The sequence below is a fragment of the Aotus nancymaae genome, unplaced genomic scaffold, assembly GCF_030222135.1.
Source record: "Aotus nancymaae isolate 86718 unplaced genomic scaffold, 86718_ANA_hifiasm-v0.15.2.pri h1tg000004l, whole genome shotgun sequence".
NCBI classification, from domain to species: domain Eukaryota; kingdom Metazoa; phylum Chordata; class Mammalia; order Primates; family Aotidae; genus Aotus; species Aotus nancymaae.
In genome coordinates this window covers 66,250,631-66,264,585 of record NW_026988415.1, presented here as the reverse complement: position 1 = coordinate 66,264,585, position 13,955 = coordinate 66,250,631, and the positions used below count along the sequence as shown (strand labels likewise).

The window sequence follows — 13,955 nt, the reverse complement described above, 5'->3', positions numbered from 1 at the left end:
CTTATCAGTTCCCTCCTTATGTCTGGGCATATAGTAAGTACTTTATAAATATCCGTTGAGTGAATAAATATGGTATATTAGTACTAATATTATGGCTCTATATCATATACAAGGATTCTGTCACAAAAGTTTGTATCTATACAATTAATTACATACGTTTTAAAATGCAAATGCTTACAGATGAAGCTTATTCTAAAAATACTTAAGTAATAATAAATCTAACACTTTGAAGTAATTTACATAGTCATTTCGTGATCACAAACTGGCCTTCTAATAAAACATTTAAAACACAGAAATGGGGATGATGTAAGCTAAACTTACATGACTCATTCAAGATGCTGCTTCTCAGAAAAATGAGAAAGCTACTACATAGTGATTAAAGCAAACAGTAACTCTGTGATGTGAAAATAAAATATGTGGCAACAATTATATTGTAGCTTAATTATATCTATCTAATTATTTAATATCCATTTCGAATTCCAGGTGTAACATTTTTAGCCCCTTAATACTTCCTATTCAGATTTTCTTTTATTTGCTGTAAGAAAGTGATTTTCTTAAGGTTAGACAGTATCAACTATCTATGTCCATACATTATGATATGCTCAGTTTTATATGGAGTTAATTATGATGCAGAGAAAAAAATAAATTTTTATTATCTATTGGTTCTGGAGAATGCTTCTAAAATGCTATATATGTATGTAAGCTGCAAAAATATATAAAATATATCCATATACAAATGATTTATATTTGACTGCACACAACTAAAATGAAATAAAAATCCTAGACAAGTGGTCAAAATTTGTCTTTTGGAACCAATGGCCTTCCCTGTGTTTTTTCAGGCTCATGACATGTAGCCTCCTACATTCTGCCCCCAGTGCTTTCCAACTCATTCAATTATGGCATATATAAAAAATGGTAATGCTTATATAGTAAACCAGGAAAAAGAGAAGAGACTACTCATTTATGGAGGCAATCCAGCTGCTTCAGATTCTAACTGTACTTCCAAGTGATGAAAGAATCAGTATCTCAGCACACTTAAAAAAAATTCTCAGTATATTTTTATGTAACCCATTTATAGCACAGGATGATGCACACTGGTCTACTCCTCTTCCCCTTTTTGCTATAAGTTATGAGAAAAAATTCAACAAAAGTATTCTAAGAAAATAATTTCCAGGAACATATATACTTTATATATTTTTAATTATGAAATAAGAGACTGAGGAATTTATGTGGAAAAGGCAAATTGGGGCAGCAGGGAAGGATATAGAGGTGCTTCTCATTGCCTTAAATAACACTACAATAATTTATTATTCTGATAAAATATTCTTTATATATATCTGGAAGATGAACAGAAGAGAAGAATGAGAAGATAAATTTTGTAGTTTAATTTTCACTATCCCCTGATTTCCTAAGGGAAGCCAGAATCTGTGGTTAGACTGCCATCTGTCTATTCCATGGAGGTACTGAAGAGAGAAATGTTTATAAAGAAATCACCAAGTTAAAAAGAATTTATAACTAATTTCTCAAAAACAATTGCAACAGAAACAAAAATTGACAACTGGGACTTAATTAAACTAAAAAGCTTCTGCACAGCAAAAAAGAAAAAAAAAAACTATCAACAGAGTAAACAGACAACCTACAGAATAAGAGAAAATACTCACAAACTATGTATCCAACAGTGGTCTAATGTCCAGAAACTATAAGGAACTTAATTCAATAGCAAAAAAACAAATAACCCCATTAAAAAGTGGGCAAAAGACATGAACAGATATTTCTCAAAAGAGAACATACAAGCAGCCAACAAACATGAAAAAATGCTTATCATCACTAATCACAGGAGAAATACAAATCCAAACCAAAATGAGATACCATCTCACACCAGTCAGAATGGCTATTATAAAAAAGTCAAAAAACAGCAGATGCTGGAGAAGCTGCAGAGAAAAGGGAACATTTATTTGGTGGGATTGTAAATTAGTTCACCGTCTATAGAAGGCAGTTTAGAAATTTCTCAAAGAACTTAAAGCAGAACTGCAATTTGACCTGGCAATCCCATTATAAGTATAAAACAAAAGGAAAATAAATCTACCAAAAAGACACACACACTCATATATTTATTACAGCACTATTCACAACAGCAAAAACATGGAGTCAACCCAGGTGCCCACCCACAGTGGATTGGATAAAGAAAATGTGGTACATAGAAACCATGGAATATACACAGCCACAAAAAGAAAAAAATCATGTCCTTTGCAGCAACATGGATGCAGCTGGAGGCCATTATATACTGAGCAAATTAACACAGAAACAGAAAACCAAATACTCCATATTCTTACATACAAGTAAGCCAAACACTGGGTACACGTGTATATAAAGATGAGAACGACAGAAATGGATGACTACTAGAGTGGGGAGAGAGAAACGGGGCAAAGACTGAAAAACTAACTATTGAGTACTATGTTCAGTACCTGGGGAATGGGATCAATCATACCCCAAAGCAGAGCATCATTCAATATACTCATGTTAACCAACTGGCTAATGTATCCGAATATAAAAGTTGAAGTTATAAAAATAAAACTAAAATAATTAATCACCAAATAGTTCGTTGTAGGCCTGAGACCAGCCAAGTTTATTTGATCACTAACCTAGTTGGCCCCAACAACTCTTTTCTCTTCACAGACAGTTAACTGCTTTGCTCCACAACTCCTAAATGCCAAATATTTAGAGCTATTACCTTGTTCTCTCTTCATATTACCTGCTATTTCAAATAGGCAGCTATTTGGTCACAGCTTTTAAGCTCCTAGACATACAGGCTGCACTAGGAGGATACAGTGTCTCGACACTAATCCTTCAACATATATACAGGGCAAAGACAACTTAAACTACTGCAGAGTTCAATCTAAGACTTCACTTTCAAGCACAAGAGAGACAGAAAGAAAACAAAAGAGGTGACACCAACTGTACATAATACAGATCAAACCTAAAGTAAATAATTAGAGATTATGAAGAATCACAAAAGACTAAATTATTAAAATGTTTTACTATATAATACTGACTAAAAGTTAACTACAATCACACTTAATTATCTGAAATGTTTCTATTTATTCCCATACAGTTAAGTGAAACTACTATGATGGCTTTGAGATTAGACATATCTAGGTTTGAATTCCAGTTCTCTAACTCATTTTTTAAACTATCAACTACAAAGCAAGGCTGCTCAAGAATTCAGTTAGCTAACATATGTAGTGAAAATAATAGGGTTCAGGTATATTCAAGTAAATAAACATTGGTTTTTCTTTTTACCTTTCCTCCCAAATACCAGAGAGCTCACAGTGGCTTGCTTATAATTAAAGATTGATCAGATATTTACTGTATTTTTGAGTACTTGACTAGACTCATCAATTAAGGAAAGAAATTCCTTTGAGTAAATAAGTCAGGATAAGTGACTGAAAAAAGCACTAACAACAAGACATTTTCCAAATCACTGTTCTATGATAAAGGTAACATTCATTAGACTCACTTTCTTCCAGCTTTAAAGAAACAGAAGGATTGTTTCCTGTTTCATCCACATTTCCTTCACCACCTCCCCGAGATCTTGAATTCCAGACCTTAATCACTTCAACATCATTGTCACTGCCACTTCCACTTGAGCTACTATCTTTTTTCCCCTTCTTCCCCTTTGTTTTCTTCTTCCTAAAAAAAGTAACAAATTCAGATTGTTAGATAAACACAGGAAAGATATAAATGCCAATTAGAGGACAATCAGCAAGTAGGGGTTTTAACTTTGTCAATACAGGACACAAAAAGTGTTCAATTTACTTTGTATAATCATCGGAGCTTAAACTCATGGAGGTTTCATCAGAATCTGAGGCTATAAATTCATCCATACTGTCTTCATCAAAATAACCCTAGGGGAAAAAAAAATGACCACTATTTTAATAGCATATTTTAACTTATATTGGAAAATAATGATGTTTATTTAAGAATAAGTAAATTGGTATAAGTTAAGGAAGGACTGAGAAACTATCATAGATTAGAGGCGACAAAGAAGACAGGACAGATATGATTACGAAATGCAATGAAAGGTCGTAGATTGGATCATGGAAAATAAAAAAGACTTAGCTAAGTAAAAGTAAAGTCTGCCATTTATTTAATAGTATTCTACCAAAGATAGTTTCTTAGTTTTGGTAACTTTATTATAGTTATGCAACATGTTGATATTAGAAGAAACTGAGTCAAAGGTATAGGGGAATTCTCAGAACTATTTTTGCAACTTTTCTATAAGTATAAAATTATTTCAAAAAAAGTTTTTAAAAATAGGCTTAATAAAATAACATTTAACACTCCTTCTATAACCATAATACACGCAAGACATATAGAAGTTAGAAATAAGACATAGAACAGAACAAAGCAATTGAAAATTTGAATATACAGTAAGTCTGTATGTCACTTTTTCTTCTAAGTTTATTCTGCTTCCAATGGATGCTTTTAAACTAAGTTACCTAGCTTACCTTATTTTCTTTGCTAATGTAGTCTAGCTGCAAACACCAAGGATGAGTCCATATTCTACTTAACATCTGAAAATCTTGGAAAAGCTTTGCACCTGCCTTTCCTCTTCCACCTTCACTGTTATTACCCACACCTGATCAAAAGAAATATGGTTAAAGACACAAAAATTATCTATATCAACCAAGTTTTTAGATAAGGAGTTTTAATCTTACTTGTGACATAAACCCCCTTTGGCAGTGTAGAGAAGTTTATAAACCCTCTATTCTTAGCATATCATTTTTGAAACACAAAACAAACAGGATTACCAAAGAAAACCATCATATAGAAATTATCAAAATATTAAATAACAAATTTGTACTATAGAAATATGCGCTTTTTAAAGTTAATGCATTAAGTAACAAAATATGCACAGGTTTAATAAATACTTAAAATTCTGAAGCATTGATAAACATAAATGATTTTGAGGTAACAGGAACGACATATAAAAATATTTCTGATTTCTACTGGTAACAAAGCCATGGTTATCACTAATACTACTACAGGTTGTTGCCTCTATTCATCACTGGGAAAAATCCTGCTGCTTTAGCTAGAGTTTAGGGAAAATTAATATATAATTTTTTTCTTATTCAAGTACATACAATCCCCTAAATTCTATCCATGGACCCTAGATTACAAACTACTGTTATAAATAAACTTCACTCCAAGCAGATAGTTCTATACCAACTGTCTCCAACTATGCTCACTCAAAAAAATTACTTCCAGGCCAGTGACAGTAGCTCACACCTGTAATCACAGCACTTTGGGAGGCCAAGGCAGGAGGATCACTTGAGGCCAGGAGTTCAAGGCAGGCCTGGACAACATAGTGAGACTCCAACTCTACCAAGAAAAAAAAACTAAAAACATTAGCCAGGTATGATGGCACACACCTATCCAAGTACCCTAGATACCCTAGATACTTGGGAGGCTGAAATGGGAGAATCATTTGAGTCGAGGAGTTTGAGGTCACAATGAGCTATGATTGCACCACTGTACTCCAGTCTGGGTGACAGAGCAAAACCATGTCTCTTTAAAAAAAAAAAAAAAAAAAAAAAAAGTTGGGTGCAGTGCTCCTGCCTGTAATTCCAGCACTTTGGGAGGCCAAGGTTGGCGGATCACTTAAGGTCGGGAATTCGAGACCAGTCTGACCAAGGTGGAGAAGCCATATCTCTACTAAAAATACAAAATTACTTGGGCGTGATGGCGCATGCCTGTTATCCCAGCTACTTGGGAGGCAGGAGAATCACTTGACCCAGGAGGTGCAGGTTGTGGTGAGCCGAGATCGCACCACTGCACTCCAGGCTGGGCAACATAAGTGAAACTCTGTCTCCAAAAAAAATAAAAAGGCCTTCTAAAAATTAATTATGTTTTTGATGTACAAAATGTAAATATTAGCTTTGCTCTATCCAGAATTTCAACAGAATTATCATTGTCCTATAAAAGATAAATAAAATGAATGCACATTTCATTAATAAAATTATCAAGAAGGTTAAATGCAAAAGAACAAAACTGATTAAAAGAAAAAAACAGCATTTAAGCAATAACATATTTTCCTACCCAGTTTTAAACAATGTAAGTTGTTTAAGTAATTACCAATAATTAGCAAGTTTTGCCTCCATGAGTGATTGAGAGAAGATTTAGTAGTGATATGAAACACTAATAATGCCTAAAAACCTGCTGCATATTATTTTGCCTGATAGAAGTATTTCCATTGTGCAACAGAAATCACTGCTATGAAAATGAGGTATCTAATTTCTTGGCATACACAGCTGTTCACAATATTCACTTATAATTTTATTTCTGTAAGGTCAGTAGTGATATTCTTTCATTCCTTACTTTAGGTCACTTTTCTTTCTGGTTTTGTTCTGCTTTTTTAAAGATAGAGGGTCTGACACTGTCACCCAGGTTGGAGTGCAGTGGCGCAATCATAGCTTACTGCAACCTCCAACTCCTGTGGGTTCAAGCCATCTACCTGTCTCAGACTCCCAAAAAGCTGGTACTCAAGGCACATGCCACCAGGTTTGGTAAATTCTTTTTTTTTTATTTTTTTGTAGAGACAGGGTCTCGTTTTGTTGACCAGGTTGCTCTCAAACCCCTAGCTTTAAAGGATCATTCTGCCTTGGCCTCCCAAAAGGCTGGGATTATAGGCATGACCCACTGTATTCGGCCCTTATTTTAGTTGTGGCTTTTTCTTCATTACTTTGTAAGTGAAGGAAGGTTTGTCAATTACGTTAATCTTTTCAAAGAACCTACTTTTGGTTTAATGATTTTCCCCGCTGTTTTTCTATTCTTCATGTTTCTTTATTATTTCCTTCCTTCTGCTTGTTTTGGGTTTAATTTGCTCTTATTTTACTCTCCTTAAGTAGAAGGTTAGACTATAAATTTGAGATCTTTCTTCTTTTTTAATACAGGCATTTATCAACATACATTTCCCTCTAAGTATTACTTAAGTTATATCCCATATTCTGGTACCATGTTTTTGTTTTCATTAACCTCTAAGCATTTTTTAATTTCCCTTTTGATTTCTTCTTTGATTCGTTATATAGGTGTGTGTTGTTTAATTTACATGTATTTATAAATTTTTTAACTTTCCTTCAGCTAGTGGTTTCTAATTTCATTTGAATGTGGTTAAAGAAAATAGTAATTAGAGGAAAGTTTTAATGATAAATGCTAATATCAAAAAAGAAGATTTCAAATAAGGAACCTACCTTTATACCTCTAGGAGCTAGAAAAAGAGTAAGTTAAACCCAAAGCTTGCAAAAGGAAGGAAATAAGGATCAAAGCATTAGTAAATCAAATAATAGATAAGATATAGGGAGAAAAAGCAAGAAAAAGTTGGTTTTTTGAAAAAAAAAATAAATAAACCAAACCAACAAACCCTTAGCCTATTAAGAAAAAAGAAAGAGGACTCAAATAAATAAAATAGACATGAAGACAAGACATTACAACCAATGCCTCAGAAATAAAAAAGGATCATAAAGAGCTAGTATGAAAAATTATATACCAAGAAATATAATAATCTACAGGAAATAAATTCCTACAAACATATCAGAACTGAATAATAAAGGAATGGTCTCAACAGACCAATTACAAATAAAGAGACTGAGGCTACTTGGGCTCTTATTTGGTTCTATAAGAACTTCAGGATCATTTTTCTAATTCTATAAAAAATGACATTGGTATTTTGATAGACATAGGATTGAATCTGTAGATTCCTTTGGGCAGTATGGTCACTTTAATAATACTAATTCTTTCTTTTTTTTGCCCCTAGACAGAGTTTCGCTTTTGTTGCCAAGGCTGGAGTACAGTGATGTGATCTCAGCTCACCGCAACCTCTGCCTCTCAGGTTCAAGCGATTCTCCTGCCTCAGCCTCCCAAGTAGCTGGGATTACAGGCACCCACCACCATGCCAGGCTAATTTTTTTTTTTTTTTGTATTTTTAGTAGAGACTGGGTTTCACCATGTTGGCCAGGCTCGTCTCAAGCTCCTGGCCTCAAGTGATCCAACAGCCTCGGCCTCCCAAAGTACTGGGGCTACAGGCATGAGCCACCATGCCTGGCCAATAATATTAATCCTGAACAAAGCTGAAGGTATCACAATACTTGACTTCAAATTACCCTACAAGGCTACAGTAACCAAAACAGCATGGTACTGGTATAAAAATAGGCACAAAGATCAGTGGAACAGAATACAGAACCCAGAAATAGAGACACATACTTACAGTCAACTGACCTTTGACAAAGTCAACAAAACATATACTGGGAAAAGGATACTCTTTTCAATGAATGGTTCTAAGAAAACTGGATTCCCATATGCAGAAGAATGAAACTGGACCATTATCTCTCACCACATACAAAAATCAACTCAAGACAGATTAAAGACTTAAATGTAAGACCTGAAACAATAAAAATACTAGAAGTAAACCCAAAGAAAATCATTCTGGACACTGGTCTAGGCAAATTAATCCACCACTAAGACCCCAAATGCAAAGCAACAAAAACAAAAATAGACAAATAGAAGCTTCTGTACAGCAAAAGAAATAATTAGCAGAGTGAACAGACAACTGAAGAATGTGAGGAAAGGTTTCCAAACTATACATCCAACAGGGAACTGGTATCTAGAATTTACAAGAAACTCAAACAACAACAACAAAACAAAACAAAAATAATTCCATTAAAAAGTGAGCAAAAGACACAGACATTTTTCAAAAGAGGATATAACAAATGGCCAACAAGCATATGAAAAAATTCTCAACATCACTAAACACCAGAAAAATGCCAATCAAAATCACAGTGACATATCTTCCTCAGTTAGAATGGCTATTCGTAAAAAGTCAAAAAATAACAAACGTTGGCAAAGATGTAGAGAAAAGGGAATATGTTTACACTATTGATGAAAATGTAAATTAGTACAAACTCTGTGAAAAACAGTATGGAGATTACTCAAAGAACTAAAAATAGAACTAACATTTGATCCAGCACTCCCACTACTAGGTAACTACCAAAAGGAAAAGAAATCACTCTATCAAAAAGGTTTTCTAAAAAAAGATACCTGCACTTACGTTTACTGCAGCACTATTCACAACAGCAAAGCTATGGAATCAACCTAAGTGTACATCAAAATATGAATAAAGAAAATGTGGTATCTATATACAGTGGAATACTATTTGGCCATAAAGAAGAATGAAAGCATGTCTTCTGCAGTAACATGGATGGAACTGGAGGCGATTATCTTAAGTGAAACAATTCAGACACAGAAAGATAAATATTGCCATGTTCTCCCCTATAAGTCGGGCTAAATAATGTGAACACATGGATGTAGATTGTGGAATGATAGACAATGGAGACTTGCAAGGGTACGGGGGGAGGCGGGGAGGAAGGAGAAGAGTGAATGAAAACTACTTAATGGGTAGAATGTACATTATTCTGCAGATACACTAAAAGCCCTCATTTCACCTCTGCATAATATATCCATGTAAGGAAATTACACATATACCCCATAAATTTATACAAATAAAATTAAGATGGCTCACACCTATAATCCCAGCACTTTGGGAGGCTGAGGCAGATGGATCATCCGAGGTCAGAAGTTCAAGAACAGCCTGGTCAACATGTGAAACCCCATCTCTACTAAAAATACAAAAATTTAGCCAAGCATGGTGGTGGGCACCTGTAATCCCAGCTACTTGGGAGGCTGAGGCAGGAGAACTGCTTGAACCTGGGAGGCAAAGGTTGCAGTGAGCTGAGATCATGCCATTGCACTCCAGCCTGAGTGACAGAGTGATACTCTGTCTCAAGAAAAATAAAAATAAATGAATTAATTTAATTAAGAAAAAGAAACAAGTAGTAATTTAAAAAACCTCCCAACAAAGAAGAGCCCAGAACCAGATAGCTTCAAAACTGAATTCTAACAAACATTCAAAAATAATGAATACCAATTCTTCCAAAAAACTCTTCCAAAAACAGAATTACAGGAAACACTTCCAAACTCTTTTTGTGAGGTAAACATTACCCTGATACCAAAGGCAGACAAAGATGCTGTAAGAAAATAAACTATAGGCCAATATCACTGATGAACATAGATATTAAAACCCTCAATAAAATACTAACAAACCTAATTCAACAACACATCAAAAAGTTTATACACCATTACCAACCGGGATTTATTCCTGGGATGCAAGGTTGTTCTAACATATGCAAAATAACCAATGTGATACATCACGTTAACAAAATGAAAGATGAAAACCACATAATCACCTCAATAGATGCAGAAAAAGTATTTGGCAAAGTTCAAAATACTTTCATGACAAAACCTCTCAACAAAATAGTTATAGAAGAACATTTCCTCAATATAATAAACCCCATTTATATAATCCCACAGGTCATATCACACTTAATGGGGGAAAACTAAGCCTTTCCTCTAAGATCATGAACAAAACAAGGATGCTCACCTGTCATCATTTCTCTTTAACACAGTACTGGAAGTACTACCAAGAGCAATTAGACAAGAAAAACAAATAAAAGGCATCCAAATCAGAAATAAATAATTAAAATCATCCTTGTTTGCAGAGGACATGATCCTATATATAGAAGTCCCTAAGGACTCCACTAAAAAACTGTTAGAATAAATACACTGAGTAACACTGGAGGCTACAAAATCAACATACAAAACTCAGTTCCATTTCTTTACACGAAAATAATCAGAAAAAGAAATCAAGAAAACAATACCATTTATAGTAGCATGATAAACAAAATGCTTACGAATTAATTTAACCAATGGAGTGAAAGATCTGTACACTGAAAACTAAAAAACACTGATGAAAGAAATTAAACACAAATATTCTACATTTGTGTATTAGCAAACCTAATGCTTTTACAATATACATACCACCCAAAGTGACATACAGATTCAACACAATCCCCATCAAAATTGCGAAGAAATTCTCCTTGAAAAAAAGAAAAACGCAATCCTAAAATTTGTATGGATCCAAAAAACACCCCAAATAGTGAATACAATTTTGACCAACAAAAAAAAAAAAAAAATCAAAGTTGGAGGCATTTCCTGGTTTCAAATTACATTACAAAGCAAAGTAATCCAAACATTATGGTGGCCAGGCACAGTGGATCATGCCTGTAATTCCAGCACTTTGGGAGGCCATGGGTGGATCACTTGAGGTCAGAAGTTGGAGACCAGCCTGGTCAACATGATGAAACCCTGGCTCTATTGAAAATACAAAAATTACCACTCTAGACTGAGCAACCGGGCAAGACTCCATCTCAAAATAGTAATAATAATGCCGGGCATGGTGGCTCACGCCTGTAATCCAAGCACTTTGGGAGGCTGAATCACCTGAGGGCAGATCACCTGAGGTCAGGAGTTCGAGACCAGCCTGGCTGACACAGTGAAACCCCATCTCTACTAAAAATACAAAAATTAGCTGGGCATGGTGGTGCATGCCTATCATCCAAGCTACTTGGGAGGCTGAGGCAGGAGAATAGCTTGAGCCTGGGAGGTGGACGTTGCAGCGAGCAGAGATCATGCCATTGCACTCCATCCTGGGCTACAGATTGAGACTCCAAATAACACTGAATACAAATGGACTAAATTCTCCAATCAAAAGACACAGACTGACCAAATGGATGTAAAAACAACAGCCATAGGTCTGCTGCCTTCCAAGAAATACACTTCTCCTATAAAAACACACATAGACTCAACTAAAGGGATGAAAAACAAAATATTCCATGCCAATGGAAACCAAAAAAGAGCCTATAAAAAGCCACTATACTTAGACAAAATAGATTTCAAGACAAAAATTATAAGAAGAGACAGAGAAGGTCACTATATACTAATAAAGGGGTAAGTTCAGCCAGAGGATGGAAGGATGGATGGATGGATGGATGGATAGATAGATGTATGTATGTGTGTATGTATGTATGTATTTATTGAGTCTCCCTCTGTCGCCCAGGCTAGAGTGCAGTGGCGGGATCTTGGCTCACTGCAACCTCCGTTTCCCAGGTTCAAGGGGTTTTCCTGCCTCAGTCTCCCAAGTAGCTGGGATTACAGGAGCCTACCTCCATGTCCGGCTAATTTTTTTATTTTTAGTAGAGACAGGGTTTCACCATGGTTGGCCAGGCTGGTGTCAAACTCCTGACCCAAAGTGATCTGCCCACCTCGGCCTCCCAAAGTGCCGGGATTACAGGCATGAGACACTGTGCCTGGCCAGGATATAATAATTTTAAATATATATGCACCCAACACTGGAGCACCCAGATACACAAAGGAAACATTAGAAATAGAGAGACAGGCCCTAGTACGGTAATAACTGGAGACTTCAACACCACATTTTCAGTGTTGGACAGATAATCCAGACAGAAAACCAACAAAGAAATATCAGACTTAATCTATACTACAGACCAAATAAATAGATATTTAAAGAATATTTCATTTAGTGGCTACATAATACATACTCTTCTCCCCAGCACATGGATGATTCTCAAGGAGACACCATACGTTAAGCTAAAAAAAAAGTATTTAAAAATTCTAATAAATTGAAATCATATCAAGTACCTTCTCTGACCACAACGAAATAAAACTAGAATCAATAACAAGAAAGTTTTGATATTATATGAACAAATGGAAATTAAACAATATGCTCCTGAATAACCAGAGGGTTAGTGAAGAAATTGAAAAAGAAATTAAAAATTCCTTGAAACAAATAGTATCGGAAATACAACATATCAAAAACCTATGTGATACAGTAAAAGCAGTACTCAGAGAGAAATTTATAGCTATAAGCACCCACATCAAAGAAAGTAGAAGAACTTCGAATAAACAACTTAACGATGCATCTTAAGTAGAAAATCAAGAGAAGTAGAAAAGACCAATGAAACAAACCCTTGGATTTTTGAAAAGATAAAGTCGACAAACCTTTAGCCAGACTAATTATGAAAAGAGAGAGAATACCCAAATAAATGAAATCAGAGATGGAAAAGGAGATACTGCAACTGATACCACAGACATTTAAATGACCATTAGAGGCTACTATGACCAACTATATGTCAATAAATTGGAAAACCTAGAAGAAATGGACAAATTCCTAGACACATGAAGTCTACCAAGATTGAACCAGGAAGAAATCCAAAACCTGAACAGACCAATAACAAGTAATGAGTTCAAAGTCATAATAAAAAGTCTCTCAAGCAAAGAAAACCTAAAGACCCCAATTTACTTACATCATTTTTTCATTTTAGGTTCAGGGGTACACATACAGGTAAATTTACCCCAATTTACGTACACATGTACCCCTGAATCTAAAATGAAAATGTAAAATAAAATAAATGTATTATGGCATATACAGCCCTAACCCCACCCTCCAAAGAAAAAGAAAAAATGAAAAGCCAGGTACCAAATACCTTCACTGTTGAATTTTACCAAACATTCCAAGAAGTAGTAATTCTAATCCTCCTCAAACTATTCTGAAAAATAGAAAAGGAATACTTCCAAATTCTTTCTGAGACCGGTATTACAATGATACCAAAACCAGACAAAGAGACAAAAAAAGAAAACTATAGGCCAATATTCCTGACAAGGATTCATGCAAAAATCCTCAACAAAATCCTAGCAAAAAAACTGAACAACACAGTAAAAAGGTCATTCATCATGACCAAGTGGGGTTTATCCTAGGGATGCAAGGATGGCTCAATTTACGGAAAATGGCTGAGTGTGGTGGCTCGCACCTGTAAGCCCAGCACTTCAGCAGGCGGAGGTGGCAGGATCCCTTGAGCCCAGGAGTTCAAGAAAAGCCCAGGTAACATAAGGAGACCTCATCTCTACAAAAAAAAATACACACACACACACACACACACACACACACACACACACACACACGGAAATCAATCAATGTGATACATCAT

At 35.1% G+C, this 13,955-nt stretch overlaps 1 protein-coding gene across 11 annotated transcripts in view; it reads right to left on the bottom strand.

Annotated features, from left to right (window-relative positions):
- The window catches only part of ATRX (ATRX chromatin remodeler), a 282,824-nt gene that overhangs the window by 92,795 nt on the left and 176,074 nt on the right, over positions 1 to 13,955 (bottom strand). For all 11 annotated transcript variants that reach the window (XM_064362920.1, XM_064362928.1, XM_064362917.1 and 8 more), the window contains 3 exons: positions 4,509 to 4,639; positions 3,817 to 3,905; positions 3,518 to 3,690 (listed from right to left, as the gene is read on the bottom strand). In XM_064362920.1, the coding sequence (XP_064218990.1) occupies positions 3,518 to 3,690; positions 3,817 to 3,905; positions 4,509 to 4,639 (393 nt within the window). The remainder of the gene's footprint in view (positions 1 to 3,517; positions 3,691 to 3,816; positions 3,906 to 4,508; positions 4,640 to 13,955) is intronic.